Source organism: Aedes albopictus, chromosome 3 (assembly GCF_035046485.1).
Source record: "Aedes albopictus strain Foshan chromosome 3, AalbF5, whole genome shotgun sequence".
In the NCBI taxonomy this organism is placed as follows: Eukaryota; Metazoa; Arthropoda; class Insecta; order Diptera; family Culicidae; genus Aedes; species Aedes albopictus.
Genome location: NC_085138.1, coordinates 36,257,558 through 36,274,328, shown reverse-complemented (window position 1 = coordinate 36,274,328; position 16,771 = coordinate 36,257,558). Strand labels below are relative to the sequence as shown.

At 37.9% G+C, this 16,771-nt stretch overlaps 1 protein-coding gene across 2 annotated transcripts in view; it reads right to left on the bottom strand.

Annotated features, from left to right (window-relative positions):
- LOC134289472 (uncharacterized) overlaps nt 1-16,771 on the bottom strand; it is a 127,737-nt gene that overhangs the window by 89,300 nt on the left and 21,666 nt on the right. Inside the window, exon 2 of one of the 2 annotated variants that reach the window (XM_062855334.1) lies at nt 1,197-1,369. The exons of the other annotated variant lie outside the window; for it this stretch is intronic. Coding sequence (XP_062711318.1) covers nt 1,197-1,369 — 173 coding nt within the window. The remainder of the gene's footprint in view (nt 1-1,196; nt 1,370-16,771) is intronic. 2 annotated transcript variants of the gene reach the window in all.

The following is a 16,771-nucleotide window of genomic DNA, read 5'->3' as shown; positions in this document are numbered from 1 at the left end:
GTGTTTGGTGTAATCAGCCTGCAGTAAATAAGCGATTTTTTTCATGAAAGTTGTTTTTCCCATACCTGGTTTACCTATCAGTAAGTAATAATCGTTTCGATGCTCCAGCATTGAAGTAAACTTTTCTTCTGTAAAATCCTCCATTTCATTTTGAAAAACTGCCCTACGTTCCACATAATTACTAAAATCTGCATCTGTGATGCTCTGTAATCTTCTGCGCAGTTCTGCTCTTGTCTTATGAACACATATGTTTCCTTCGTAGCTGTTTAAAAAAGGTTTCTGATTTTCATTCAGGTTGGTAACCATGTGCCAATCTCCAAATGTCTTTTCAAATATGACATGAAATTTGGTTCTATCTTTAAACAAGCCACGGTCCTTCTCATGAATATACTTTTTTACAATCGATTCTATAGTGTTATCTCTTAACCGAAAAAGTTTGTCAGGCTGATCGGTACACATTACGAGGCAGTCGAAAAAGCTTCTCAATGCCGATTCTTCAATAAATCGAGGAAAAGTTGTTTCTGCGGATCTATTTTGCAAAAGGCGTTTGTCTATCTTCTTATTGAAAACCACATCTGATAGGCGTTCAATTGTTCCGCTCTGGGTAATGAAATGTCTTTGAAGCTCGTTCCATAGCCATTGCTGATTTATTTCATCCTCAGACCCTGTGAATGTTTCCGAAAAGCGTACGGAGCCGTCAATCTCCAATATGGATCGCAAAGGAATTGTGTATTTTCGCAAGATACTTTTTACTGTTCCGGACTTCTGAAGTTCAATTATAGCATCCCTTATGGCAACAGATAATTCGTTTAACTTGTTCAGCAGGTCCTGGATTTGATCTGCTTTTGGTAAAAATTGTTCACTACTTTTTGTAAATATTTTCTTTTCCAGTGGGTCGTGTAAGGTACAGTTGTTTATGTTCATGATCTTCCCTAGCTCTTCTCTTGTGTTTTCAGCAATTGATTTATTACTGAAGATGATGTATCGCTTTTTGTAATTCTTGAAATCACTATGTTGAGACACATTCCTGAACGATTGGATGTACATCGGTAGGGAGAATTGAGAGCTCTCTTCAAGACTTGAAGGAAAAAACTCTTTGTATTCAATCTTTGCATTCGATGTTTGACTGTGTTTGGCTTGAAATAACCAAACTTCCATCCGATCATCCAAAATTATCACAGCGTCGTCGAATTTACCAGCCACATTCATTTCCACTGCCAGGCGAAATTGACGCTCCTCCGAGGATGCAGCAACAAACAGCGTCAGAGCAAGATCTCTCTCATAATCGATACCATGACTGCTCCGACTTCCACTCCATGTAAACTGCGTAGGAATAGGAGAATCCACTGTTGACTCCATTTTTTTGTGGCTGTGAACAAAAAAAAATTGGTAAGTTCAAAAGCATAGAAAACTTATAGGAAGAAAAGGTTCCTTCATTGTAATGTAAACAAAATGTGAAAGTATGCAGTTTCAGTTTCTCCCGGACAAGAACAAGGTGCATTAAATGGTGGTGCAACCCGAATAAAAAATACAATAGAAAAACATAGGATTCCAATGTAACAGTACCATTGAAAACCATTCTTTCACAATAGAATTCAATGTTAAAATAACAATAGAAAAACAGTAGAATCAAACGTTTCTAACAATAGAACCAATTGTGAATAAGCAATTTACATCGAATTGTATAGGTTGTTAAGTATCGTAACAATACAAAAAATGACTTTTTTCCATACTAGTTTTTTCACAAAACAGAAGATTCTAATGTAAATGAAATGTTGGTAATACCGATACTTGGTATCAAATATACAGAAGATTTTTATGTATTTGTATTGTTTTGAACATTTAAATAAGCCGAGAGCATGCTGTTTTAAACTGTGATTTTACATTAGATTCAAAGGTTTGGGGATGGTTTTCTAATGTGATACAGAAGATTCTCATGTTTTCGAATTGTTTCAAACAGTGGAATGCTCAGTAAACGTATTGTTTTGGGTAGTGATTTTATTTCTGGTTCCACATTTGATTCAATTGTTTTGTAATTGTTTTCTATTGTGAAGCAGAACATACTGTTTGTACTGTTTTTACATTGAATTCAATTGTTTGGGTATTGTTTTCTATGGTGATACAGAAGATTCTTATGTTTTCGAATTGTTTCAAACAGTGAAATGCTCAGTAAACGTATTGTTTTGGGTAGTGATTTTATTTCTCATTCCACATTTGATTCAATGGTTTGGGAATTGCTTTCTATTGTAATACAGAGGATACTTATGTTTTCAAATTATTTTAAGCAGTGAAATATATGGTGAACGTATTGCTTTGAGCAGTGACATTTTTACTGACTCTACATTAGATTCAATTGTTTTGAAATTGTTTTCTATTGTGAAACAGAAAATTTTGATGTTTGGGAATAGTTTGGGAATTACAAAAAAATGAATATTTTAGAATGGTTTGATCTATTTCTGCTTTTTGTTTTTGTTACTGCCTGCTAGAAAGAATCCTGAATAAAATGAAACTGAACTATCATTATGCATTTGGACTAGAAGTTTGTATATTTTAGGCAACATTTTAAGAACACAGTTCGAACAATTATCGAATATTTGGAGCACTCATGTTGTAAATCGAGTAATGTTTAACTGCATTGATGGTTAAAACTTGAGCTCCCATACCCCACAGCCAAATAACTGGGTTTAGCAGACTAAGCATTATATGTGGCAACACTATAAGCGGCATAATGGAACCGTGCCGAGCGCGCTAAGTGTTATTAGACCACTAATGTAGTTGCATTTAGTGGGTGATGAGGTACAAAAGTAACATTACAGCGTGCTTAACCGTTATTGTAGCATTTAAAATACTGGATATACTACAACTTGAACCTATATTTGAAGATCGTTCGAAGCGTTAAAATGCAAGTTTGCATAGAATAAGTTCGTTAAATGTTGGCTATACACATATAGTTTGAATAGTTCTTCAAATATTCGAATCGCTGATTTTATTGTTCAATAAACGTCTAATTGCATTATTGGTTGAAGCTTGGGCTCCCATGTCCCACCAGCCAGATAACTGGGTTTAGCAAACTAAGCATTATATGTGGTAACACTTTGAGCGGCATGATGGAACCGTGCCGAGCGCGCTAAGTGTTATTAGACCACTAATGTAGTTGCATTTAGTGGGTGATGAGGTACAAAAGTAACATTACAGCGTGCTTAACCATTATTGCAGCATTTATAGACATTTGATGAACAGCTTGTGGAATACAGTATGCAATTGTGTCGAATTTGATAGTTAATCCATGGGATAACTATAGGATTTGACTCAAAAGCACGCATATGTTCCAGACTTAAAGAGCAATCCTATATTAAAAAACCTTCCAAAGCGACCAAATGCAAAAGATGGTTCTAATTCAGTAATATGCTTCACCAAAAGAGAGATGTTAATAAAACAAAGGGGAATTTACATTTTCTTTTTACAATAAAACCGTTATATTACTTGGCCCTCATGCAGCCCTTGCAGCAGTGCTCCTATCCTTTTTGCAGGAACCAATCCAGATCGTGCGCATTCATCGGAAACGAGATCGGAAATACTCTCCTTTGATACCACCGACTTGGCATTCTCCTTCGATGCACCGGCTTGACGTCCTTGTGACTATTGAGGGATGGGAAAGGGTGTTTAATACCGAAACCTGGTTTCAAATCAGGGAATAGGGGTATTCTTCCTGGTTCAAATATTGCGGAGATTCCACCTGTTTAGACTCCTGCGCGCTAATTAGTTGCGTGGATTTTTTTTCTCGCGTGGGCCCACAGATATAAGCAAGGGTATAAGAATAGACCGCGTTCTAGTGAATATTGGACGCTGCATTGTTGAAAACACTTTTGGTGATAGTTTTGCATAGTGTACCAAAGTTTATAATACACCTAGGCTAAAAATAAGTCAAATAAGTTTTTCGCGCCGAAATCTATAAATTTCCGCAAAGGGTAATATACCTTATAATTTTATGTATGTGTTTTGTTTTGAACAGTTTATTATGCAGAAATTATAAGGTTTAAAAAACGAACCTATACGAGGAAATAATTCAAAGTATCCATAATAAGATCTATAAGCAAAATCTTGTTTCCATTATTATTTTTAATACTGGTACAATAAAATGAGCCATTTTCAAATGTTAGTTTTGAAAACGAAAAAAATATCTAAAAATGGGTCAAAAACTTTTTAGATGATTTTATTATATAACAGAAAAGGTCGAACCAACCCTGCGAACTTGCCTGTAAAAGTGTGATTCGCTACCAGCCCTGCTCTGCCAACTCAACTTCCCGTTAAAGTGCAAACAAAACAATACAAACCTGTTGAAATGCTGCTACTATTGAAAGGCACTGCATCACACCAAGCACCACACACTATATTTACTCTCCCGTACGCAAAATGTGAAAAATCCACGCAGTTGAGCGTGAATTTTCCACATTTTCCGCAAACGAAACTGCTAGAAACTTTTTACCGCTGACGACCGAATTGATTATTTACAACAAAACTTGGCTGTCATCGATACACACTGTTTCGAAATTATTCAAAAGAAGGGTTTTTTTCAAACGTCCAAACCATTGAAAAACAATACATTTCAATGTAGCTGATGCATTCTATTGTAAACTAATGGTTTGAACGCTGAATCCAAAAGTAACAATGAATTCAAATGTTAATCTATAATTTTGCTATAGACTGGAATTTTGCTAACCATGGAATCTAATGTAAACCTATTGTAATCATTGTAAAGAATCAAAATTCTAAAATTCTGTATAATACGTGTATTTGGCGGCTTTTCGGGCCCGTATGAAGTTGATCACCAATATTAACTTCTTTTCCCGATCAGCCTAGATAGCTGTGTAGTGTCGGTAGCGGTTAGTTCAACTGGCTAAGAATAGCACTACGGACCGCCTGTTCCAGTGGTAGAAATCCACTAATCAGGTGACCCCTAATTCATGGTGTTATGCGGCTTTACGCTTACCGTGCCTAGGAATGAATGGCTAGGGGGGTCTAATAAAAACCTAACCGCAAACGGAGCCTGTGGAGTACCAGGGCACCCTCCACAGTATTTGCCCTTACTGTGCTAACCGGAGCAATAGCGCGGTGGACCTTGTGTTTCTCCGAGACAATCAGCTGCCCTTCTTCAATCTCATACTTGAGGCTGAATAAGGGCGGGATTATGAAGCTGTTATTAATTAGTTTAAATTTTCACCTATATGGTTTCGCATTATGCGTTTTACACAGTGTATTCTGTGCATCCTCGCCTTTGGCGCACTCAAATCGATACCGATCTGGCTTTATTGTTGCTGTTCTTTTTTGTGCTGTGATTGTTAAGAGTTTAATCTTGCCTAGTTTGGGTAGTGGCTACGGTTAGGATAGCTCAGATCAATCTTCAGCACAAAAGAACAGCAACGATCAATCTTTGTAGACTTATGCAAAATGGTACAGCCCAAGTGGCGTTAGTCCAAGAACCTTACTTTCGTAAGGGGAATTTCTATTTAGGAAACCTTGTGAATCCGGTGTTTGCTACTTTCAGTAAAAATGAAATGGCAAACTCACGTGTTATGCCTCGAGCATGTGTGCTTGTCAACAACGCAATCGTTGCTACACTCATCTCTGAACTAACTACCAGAGATGTATGTGCTATCACAATAGATGTATCTGTTAGAAACCTCAACAGGAAATACGTTTATTGTTCGGTTTATTTACCGCATGATGAACCATCCCCTACGGATGCTTTCAAGCAAGTCATTGCATACTGCACTTCAAAAGGCCTTCCGCTAATTGTTGGTAGTGATGCTAATGCTCACCATATAATCTGGGGCAGCTCAGACATCAATTTGAGAGGCTCCAGTTTGATGGAATACTTGAGTAGTACAGATCTTGGATTACTTAACATAAGCAACCGCCCAACCTTTATGGTATCTGGTAGAGAGGAAGTGTTAGACATAACGCTTTGCTCTAGCAGAATTAGTCACGAGCTGACCAATTGGCATGTGTCAGATGAAGAATCTTTATCTGACCATCGCTACATCTTGTTTGAACATGTGAATGTTACTTCGCAAACTTTGCGTTTCAGGAATCCCCGGTCAACCAACTGGGATCTCTTTACCGATTTGGTTGCAGCCAAATTTCATGGATACTCACCATCAATTGACACTCCAAGTGATTTAGATGATGCCGTTGATACTACAACGGCCTTCATCATGGAAGCTTTTGAAGAAGCCTGCCCTTTGCGGTCTGTGAAGACCACAAGAGGAACCCCTTGGTGGAACTCCGATCTGGCGAAGCTCAGGAAACAATGTAGAAAGAGTTGGAACAGACGACGTTCGGCTGGATCGGAGGCTTTCAGGTCGGCTCGCAAGGCCTACCAGAAAGCTCTTCGGTCTGCTGAACGATCCGGCTGGAAAAACCTTTGTACAAATGTTTCCAGTCTGAGTGAAGCCAGTCGATTGAACAAAATCCTTGCAAAATCTAAGGATTTTCAAGTGAACGAACTTCGTTTGCCAAATGGTGATTTCACTTCCTCTGATGAGGAAGTTTTAGAATGTTTATTCAGTACACACTTCCCCGGATGTGTGGATATTACATCTTCGGATGAACCTGATGTCTTTTCTTGTAGTTATGATTCTTTAGCTTCGGCTCGGAGTATCATAACTTTAGAATCGATTGAATGGGCACTTAATAGCTTTGCTCCTTTCAAATCTCCTGGGGCAGATGGGATTTATCCTATTTTGCTTCAGAAGGGATTTGATCATTTCAAACATGTTTTGAAACAACTACTTGTTTGCAGTTTTGCTACACAGCAAATAAATTTTAAATTTAAATGGCGTGTAAACCAAGCTCTATGGAAATTTACATTACTTGAAATGCTCTATTCATTGAAATTTCAGTTTAAATCAATGCACATAATGAGAGCATACAAAAACATACAATTAAGCATGTTTATTGGTTTGTTATTACGGCCGAATGTATTTTTCAACGCGTTCTTGAAAGTAGGTTGATGTACATTGAGTTTTCAATTGATAAAACTGTAATTTTCCTTCATCATTTAAAGATACACAAGCAGCATCGATTGGAAAAATAAACATGGCCAACGCGTACAAGTTTAGCTGCTGACCGTGAACCGGATAATTTTCGACGCAGTTTTAGTGTTTAGTGACGTTTTCAGCTGTACGGCGATTGTTTCCTTTCGGAATAAGCAGGAACTCAAGTGCTCAGTGAATCCGCAGGTGAGTTTTACCAATCATTTCATTCCGTGCTGTTCAACCATCATCCGGTAATTTGCAGGTACCCGCTGATGCTGCTCACCCGCATTCCCTAACAAGCAGTAAACGCCATCGGAGTGTGCTTCATCAAATTATGCTCGTAATTCAAATAACACATAAGTTGTAAACAAATTTTCATTGAAATATATAGTTGAAAAGCATTATTGGTTTATTTGTTGCCGGTATTCTATTCGTTGGTGTCCTTGATAGTCGGGGCGAAGGGATTCATCCATGCAAAGAGAGAAAAAAAAACACAACAAGTGCAGCTGAACGGCGCACCGCGCGGTGGCGGATGGTGGCTGTGGTAAAATTCAACGACGTTTAAATTTAAACGATCGTGCTGTCATTCAGTACATGTGAATTTTAAACTCGATTGAATTTTCAGTCTATTTTCATGCTCCAAATATGTGCATGAAAATAAACTTAAATTTACATTTTTATTTTAACTGTGTACAGGGTATATTCCCAAATCCTGGCGGGATATTACTGTGAAGTTTATTCCGAAAGTGGGTCGCGCGTCGTATGAAGAAGCAAAGAGCTTCAGACCTATCAGTTTGACCTCTTTTCTTCTGAAATGCTTAGAACGCATAGTCGATCATCACATCCGTGATGTTCATCTGGCCAATGTGCCTCTTCATGTGAACCAACATGCTTACCAATCTGGAAAGTCCACTGTGACTCTTTTACACAAAGTTGTTTACGATATCGAGAAGGCATTCGCTCAAAAGCAATCTTGTTTGGGTGTTTTCTTAGATATCGAGGGTGCCTTTGACAACGTGCCTTTCGATGCCATATTGGAAGCCGCACGGGGTCATGGTATATCTCCAATGATTTCCAATTGGATTCACCAAATGCTCAAAAACCGACATCTCTTCTCGACATTGCGTCAAGCGGCGATTAGGAAATTGAGTGTTTGTGGATGCCCCCAAGGGGGAGTCTTATCACCACTTTTATGGAATCTCGTAGCAGATACGCTATTGAGGCAACTCAATAATAGCGGTTTTCCTACTTATGGTTTTGCCGACGACTACCTAACATTGTTAGTCGGTATGTGCATCAGCACCCTTTTCGACCTGATGCAAAACGCTCTTCAGGTAGTTGAGGGTTGGTGTCGCCAATATGGCCTTTCGGTAAATCCGAGTAAAACATCTATTGTTCTTTTCACGGAAAAGCGAAACCGTAATGGTGTTCGAACTTTACGTCTCTTTGATTCTGAAATCAATGTGACTGAACAGGTAAAGTACGTTGGAGTCATTCTTGATTCCAAGCTTTCCTGGACACCTCATGTTGAGTTCAGAATCAAGAAAGCTTGTATGGCCTTCGGGCAATGCCGGCGAGCCTTTGGTACAACTTGGGGTCTAAAACCCAAGTATATCAAATGGATCTACACAACTGTTGTTCGGCCAATATTGGCCTATGGATGTCTTGTGTGGTGGCAAAAGGGTGAAGTGAGAACGGTCCAATCAAAATTAGGCCATCTCCAAAGGATGTGCTTAATGGCGATGTCTGGAGCGTTCTCTTCAACTCCCACGGCAGCGCTCGAAGTTCTCTTTGACGTTGCCCCACTACACATTCATCTCAAACAAGAAGCACTTTCTTGCACTTACCGCCTATGGGTACTCGGTTTACTAGAGGAAACTCCTGTGAACCGCAGTTCAACACACACCTTGTTGTTTCCACTTTTGGTGAATTGGGACAAAGTTGTCCTTGCTCCAAGTGATCTTACAATTGCTTGTAATTTTCCATATAGGACATTTTCCACGAAATTTCCTTCCCGGGAAGAGTGGACATCTGGTTATCTGGAAAGAAGTATTTCAGACGACATCGTATGTTACACTGATGGCTCCCTTCTCGAAGGTCGAGCAGGTGCTGGTGTTTTTTTTCTCGTGAGCTAAGGCTGTATCAGTCTTACTCACTTGGTAGACACTGCACCGTTTTTCAGGCCGAAATCTTTGCTCTTATGTGCGGAGTGCAATCAGCACCTCAGCAGCTCGTAATGGGCAAAGTAATATACTTCTGTTCAGATAGCCAGGCTGCTATTAAAGCACTTGCTTCGGCCAACTCTAGGTCGAAGGTAGTTATCGCTTGTCGAACTCAAATCGAGGAGCTGAATTTAGCAAACGCTGTTCACCTTGTATGGGTACCTGGCCATTCTTCCATCGCTGGAAATGAATTGGCTGATGAGTTAGCTCGCACTGGAGCATCACATGACTTCATTGGCCCTGAGCCAGCTATTCCGGTATCCAAGTGTTGGGTGAAGCTTCAGATTGACACCTGGGCTGCCACTCAGCACAAACAATACTGGAATAGTTTGGAGTCATGTCGTCAAACAAAATTGTATTGTACTGAGCCATCTCTAGGGGTGGCAAAATATCTAACAAATCTGTCAAAGCAGAATTTCAGCATGCTGGTCAAAGCATTGACTGGCCACTGCCGACTCAGTTATCACATGGCGAATATTCAGCAAGCTAATTCATTTGCATGTGATAGCTGTGAATCCGATTATGGAACTTCGTATCATTTAATATGTAACTGTCCAGCTTTTGCGCAATTGCGTTTCCGAGTACTCGGGAAACACTTATTAAGTGAAACTGACTTCAGAAACCTGAATCTTCAGGATGTTCTGTTGTTCTTGACCCGCTGTGGTAAAGAGCTATAGGCTCTCTTTACGCTTTATGCATTATCACAGTGCCCTTCTCAGGGCGCTGTTTAAACCCATTGTGGTACGCTTATGCGTTATTACAGTGTCCTTTTCAGGACGCTATGTGAACCCATTGATGTACGCTTTTGCGAGTATGACGACCCTATTCCCTTACCTGTCCTTTCCCATGTCCTATCCTTTTTCCTTCCCTTCTCCGTCAGGTAAATGATGAATAGGCTCGTGTTCATGGCGATGGCACAAATTTCCCGAATGGAGGAGAACGTGCCTCTAGAGCCGACCTACTGATACCTGATACCTGATACCATTGAAAAACAATACATTTCAATGTAGCTGATGCATTCTATTGTAAACTAATGGTTTGAACGCTGAATCCAAAAGTAACAATGAATTCAAATGTTAATCTATAATTTTGCTATAGACTGGAATTTTGCTAACCATGGAATCTAATGTAAACCTATTGTAATCATTGTAAAGAATCAAAATTCTAAAATTCTGTATAATACATTCACAATAGAAAACTTTGTTAACATAAGAATCTGTTGTTTTTCAATTGTTTTTCCCATAGCCTTTATTGTTCGTTTTTATCCAGGAAAGGCTAAATAGGATATGGGAATTAGTATGGAGAATTTCTCTGTAGAGCATTTATACACACGGTCAGAAAATTCACACAAAACTGAGCTAAAGTGGGACAACTCAAAATTGAGTATTTTTTTTCCAGCGCTAGCGCTGGCCCAAGTGCGAAAATCTCATCAGTTTAAGCTGTATAATATTCTTGCTGATGTGAAGAATATTATACCACAGAGAACAGACGTCTTAGTTCATGCAGTGCAGTTGTGTAAAGAATTGCAACGGTTGTTTTGAAATAACTGGCAATGTGGCCATAACGCGGCGCTGTCACATTTCGAATCGCGGTGCAAATTCGCCGATATTTTATCTTTTGGCGCTAGTGTCACCAAGTGTGCACCGCAATATGGTTCCAACGAGAGAATGCGTGAATTTACTAGGGAAATAAAAATTGCATTGTTGTTTAACTCATTTCTAATTCAAAGTGGTGAAACTAATGTTCAATGGTTCACTCAAATTGTGTTGCTGAATTAGTGAAACAATCATACACATCTTGTTATTTGAGAAAATACAGCGCAACCTCTGAGTAGGAATATTTAAAGGTGCGCCAGTGAAATATTTCTTAATTTAGCGCCATCATGGTGTCGGAAGGAGTTTTTAGGTGGGAAAGTCACCGTCGATGTCGCTACTGAGCTTATTTTTTCTTTACACAAGATTTTCAAGCAATTTTGTTCGAGCATGTTCGTCTGTTCTCTGTGATTATACGGCTTAAATTGGTTGGATTTTCGCACTTGGGCCAGCGCTATCGCTGGAAATGCAATTTACTCATTTTTTGAGCTGTTCCAGTTTAGCTCAGTTTTGTGTGAATCTTACTCATTTTAGAGTAACTTTTTCTTAGCGTGCAACGATGAACCCTAATAGGGTATCTCCAGTACTGTTGCAGTTCTAGTTTTGCGGAATTTACCCGGCTTTTTCGTCTCTTTTTTTTTGATATTTCGGCTTGGGAAAACTACCCGGATAAAAACGAACAATTAAGGCTATGGGAAAAACAATTGAAAAACAACAGATTCTTATGTTAACAATGATTTCTATTGTGAATGTATTATACATAATTTTTAAATTTTGATTCTTTACATTGATTACAATAGATTTACATTAGATTCCATGGTTACATAGCCAAATAATAGATTAACATTTGAATTCATTGTTACTTTTGGATTCTGCATCCAAACTATTAGTTTACAATAGAATACATCAGCTACATTGAAATGTATTGTTTTTCAATGGTTTGGACCAGAGAAGTTGTTATAGAGATGCGCGAAGACTGAAACCAAAGGTTCCAATTGAACCGTCAAACGCGGTCCCAATCGAGCAAATTCAAGGAAATAGAAAAACATGGGAAACAAAGCGCAACATGAAAGCACATGAAAATGTGTTAGTGCAAAGCATGACGTCACTTGTATGCTTGACATCTTATGGGCTGATCAAACTAACACGTACGCGAAAATATAATTTTGTTCACCGCAAAAATTGATTGTTATTGGGCGTGATGTAAATAAACATAACCTAAATCCTCTTCGCGCTTCTCTACACGCTAACCCTCAGTTACCCAGATTGATGCCAAAGCGACCCAGATTGAGCAAAACTGCAGTTACTCTAATCTGAGTAAAGGCACCTTTACTCAAATCTGGGTTACCGATGTTGGTGACAAAATCTGGGTAACCGGTACCCAGCTCCTCCTGGGCCTTGATTTTGTTAATTTATTTCCAATTTAGACTTTTGATAAAAAGCTCTCAACTCCCATGTGCTGTTCACTTACCTGATGCAGGAAAACAGTTCCCTGGAAGAATTTCACTGTTTTCCCGTCATTTATCCTCATATTTTTCGTGGAAACATTCATAATTGCCAGCGTTTGCCTGACCGCTGCCTTATTCTCAAGCCGAAAAGTGACAAAGTGCCGATTACCCAGATCTTTACCCAGATTAAACCAATCTGGGTTTTCGGGTTACCCGGATTTTGACAACTGCTAACAACATGAAAATCCGGGTAGAATCGACCCAGGCGATGGGTAGTTTCAGGTTAGCGTGTATAACAACTTCTCTGGTTTGGACGTTTGAAAAACCCGTCTTTTGATTAATTTCGTAACAGTGTGTATCGATGACAGCCAAGTTTTGTTGTAATCAATTCGGTCGTCAGCCGCATGAAAATTTTCAAAGAGTAGTTTCGCTTGCGGAAAATGTGGAAAATTCACGCTCAACTGCGTGGATTTTTCACATTTTGCGTACGGGAGTAAATATAGTGTGTGGTGCTTGGTGTGGTGCAGTGCATTTCAATAATAGCAGCGTTTCAACAGGTTTGTATTGTTTTGTTTGCACTTTTACGGGAAGTTGAGTTGGCAGGGAAGGGCTGGCAGCGAATCACACTTTCACAGCCAAGTTCGCAGGGTTGGTTCGACCTTTTTTGTTATATAGTGAAATCATCTAAAAGAGTTTTTGACCCATTTTTTAGATACTTTTTTCGTTTTCTAAACTAACATTTGAAAAGGGCTCATTTTATTGTACCAATATTTAAAAAATAATGGAAACAAGTGTTGCAACATTTTGCTTATGGATCTTGTTATGGATACAATGAATTATTTCCTCATATAGGTTCGTTCTTCAAACCTTATATTTTCTGCATAATAAACTGTTCAAAACCATACACATACATAAAATTATGAGGTATATTTGTTTGAACCAGGAGAATAACCCCTGTTCCCTGATTTGAAACCAGGTTTCGGTATTAAACACCCTTTCCCATCCCTCAACAGTCACAAGGACGTCAAGCCGGTGCATCGAAGGCGAATGTCAAGCCGGTGGTATCGAAGCAGAATATTTCCGATGAATGCGCACGATCTGCGTTCGTTCCTGCGAAAAGGATAGGAGCACTGCTGCAAGGGCTGCATAAGGGCCAAGTAATATAATGGTTTTATCTTGGGTTTTATTGTAAAAAGAAAATCTAAATCACTTCGTTTCATTAACATCTCTCTTTTGTTGAAACATATTAATGAATTAGAACCATCTTTTGCATTTGGTCGCTTTGGAAGGTCTTTTAATATAGGATCACTCTTTAAGCCTGGAAAATATGCGTGCGTTTGAGACAAACTCTATAGTTATCCCATGGATTAACTATCAAATTCGTCGCAATTGCATACTGTATTCCATAAGCTGTTCATCAAGTGTCTATAAATGCTGCAATAATGGTTATGCACGCTGTAATGTTACTTTTGTACCTCATCACCCACTAAATGCAACTTCATTAGTGGTCTAATAACACTTAGCGCGCTCGGCACGGTTCCATCATGCCGCTCAAAGTGTTGCCACATGTAATGCTTAGTTTGCTAAACCCAGTTATCTGGCTGGTGGGACATGGGAGCCCAAGCTTCAACCATTAATTCAATTAAACGTTTATTGAACAATAAAATGAGCGATTCGAATATTTGAAGAACTATTCAAACTATATGTGTATAGTCAACATTTAACGAACTTATTCTATGCAAAATTTTGCATTTTAACGCTTCGAACGATCTTCAAGTATAGGTTCAAGTTGTAGTATATCGAGTATTTTAAGTGCTACAATAATGGTTAAGCACGCTGTAATGTTACTTTTGTACCTCATCACCCACTAAATGCAACTACATTAGTGGTCTAATAACACTTAGCGCGCTCGGCACGGTTCCATTATGCCGCTTATAGTGTTGCCACATATAATGCTTAGTCTGCTAAACCCAGTTATCTGGTTGTGGGGTATGGGAGCTCAAGCTTCAACCATCAATGCAGTTAAACATTACTCGATTTACAACATGAGTGTTCCAAATATTCGATAATTGTTCGATCTGTTTTCTAAAATGTTGCCTAGAATATACAAGCTTCTAATCCAAATGCATAATGATAGTTCAGTTTCGTTCTATTCAGGATTCTTTCTAGCAGGCAGTAACAATAACAAAAAGCAGAAATAGATCAAACCATTCCAAAATGTTCATTTTTTTGTAATTCCCAAACTATTCCCAAACAACAGAATTTTCTGTTTCACAATAGAAAACAATTCCAAAACAATTGAATCTAATGTAGAGCCAGTAATAAAGTCACTGCTTAAAGCAATGCGTTTATCATACATTTCGCTGCTTAAATTTATTTGAAAACATAAGAATCTTCTGTATTACAATAGAAAACAATTCCCAAACCATTGAATCAAATGTGGAATGAGAAATAAAATCACTACCCAAAACAATACGTTTACTGAGCATTTCACTGTTTGAAACAATTCGAAAACATAAGAATCTTCTGTATCACAATAGAAAACAATACCCAAACAATTGAATTCATTGTAAAAACGGTACAAACAGTATGTCCTGCTTCACAATAGAAAACAATTACAAAACAATTGAATCAAATGTGGAACCAGAAATAAAATCACTACCCAAAACAATACGTTTACTGAACATTTCACTGTTTGAAACAATTCGAAAACTTAAGAATCTTCTGTATCACATTAGAAAACCATCCCCAAACCATTAAATCTAATGTAAAATCACAGTTTAAAACAGTATGCTCTCGGCTTATTTAACTGTTCAAAACAATACAAAAACATAAAAATCTTCTGTATATTTGATACCATGTATCGGTATTACCAACATTTGATTCACATTAGAACCCAAGTAACAGAACTAGCTGAATAACAGTTTCTTAAGCTATAGTTTGCTTAAGAGTAGTTTGCTCCACTCTTGTACAGCAACAATGTTTGTTGGGAATCTTCTGTTTTGTGAAAAAACTAGTATGGAAAAAAGTCATTTTTTGTATTGTTACGATACTTAACAACCTGTACAATTCAATGTGAAATGCTCATTCACAATTGATTCTATTGTTAGAAACGTTTGATTCTATTGTTTTTCTATTGTTATTTTAACATTGAATTCTATTGTGAAAACATGGTTTTCAATGGTACTGTTACATTGGAGTCCTATGTTTTTCTATTGTATTTTTTATCCGGGTAGTGTCCCCCCAGACGATGACGTTATTCTTGGTCACATCACAGAGAACAGAAGTCGAAGCTCATGCAGTGCAGTTGTGTAAAGAATTGCAACGGTTGTTTTGAAATAACTGGCAATGTGGCCTTTGCGTGGCGCTGTCACATTTCGAATCGCGGTAGAAACACGTACATATTCGCCGATGTTTCATATTTTGGCGCTAGTGTCGCCAAGTGTGCACCCCAATATAGTTCCAACGAGAGAATGTGTGAATTTACTAGGGAAATAATAATTGTATTGTTGTTCAACTCATTTCTAATTGAAAGTGGTATAACAAATTTTCAATGGTTTGCTCAAATTTTGTTGCTGAATTAGTGCAATTACCATACACATCTTGTTATTTGAGCAGATACAGCTCAATCTCTGAATATTTAAAGGTGCGCTAGTGAAATACTTTTTAATTTAATTTTAATCATGGTGTCGGAAGGAGTTGTCAGGTGGGAAAGTCATCGTCGATGTCGCTACTGCGCTAGATTTTTCTTTACACAAGATTTTCTAGCAATTTTGTTCGAGCATGTTCGTCTGTTCGCTGTGGAGCGAGCATGAGCTTGAGCATGAGCATAGATGACCGCACAATTTATTTATTTATTTCGTCAAACTTAACGTAAAGTTAAATGATCGGAAAAGAAAAATTTTCACTTTTCAAAAAATGTTCAACTAGCTGTAACTTTTCATAAAGTGCATCGAATATTCTCAAATTTTTACTGTAAGTTCATCAACTAGTTGTGTATCAGTGGTAAAAATTTGAAAAAGATCGGGCTATTCTCCATGAAGTAATAAAAATTCTTGAAAAAGGTAAAATTATCCGATAGCCAACTTTGAGCTGTAATATCTCGGTATTCGATGAACTGATTTCAATGAATTTTTGACCAATTCATGACTTATATAATGAACTCTAAAAAACGTTTGACTTAACTTGAAATTTTTAACAAGAGAAAAAGTTATAGCGATTTCGTTTATTTCACGATTTTTCAGTAAATTAATCTATTTTTAATATGCATCCCATTACTTTCATAATTTATTGTCAGCTATGTTGTTACTTTTCTTCAAAACACATTTATATATAAGTCATTTAGAGTGCATTTGAATGAACTATAATTTGCATCTTGAATTTTGCAACGATATTGAAGTTTTTGATAATTTGGTGTTTTATTGGAAATATAATCTAACCGTTATAATTTTCTTTCGTGTTAAGAATTTTAA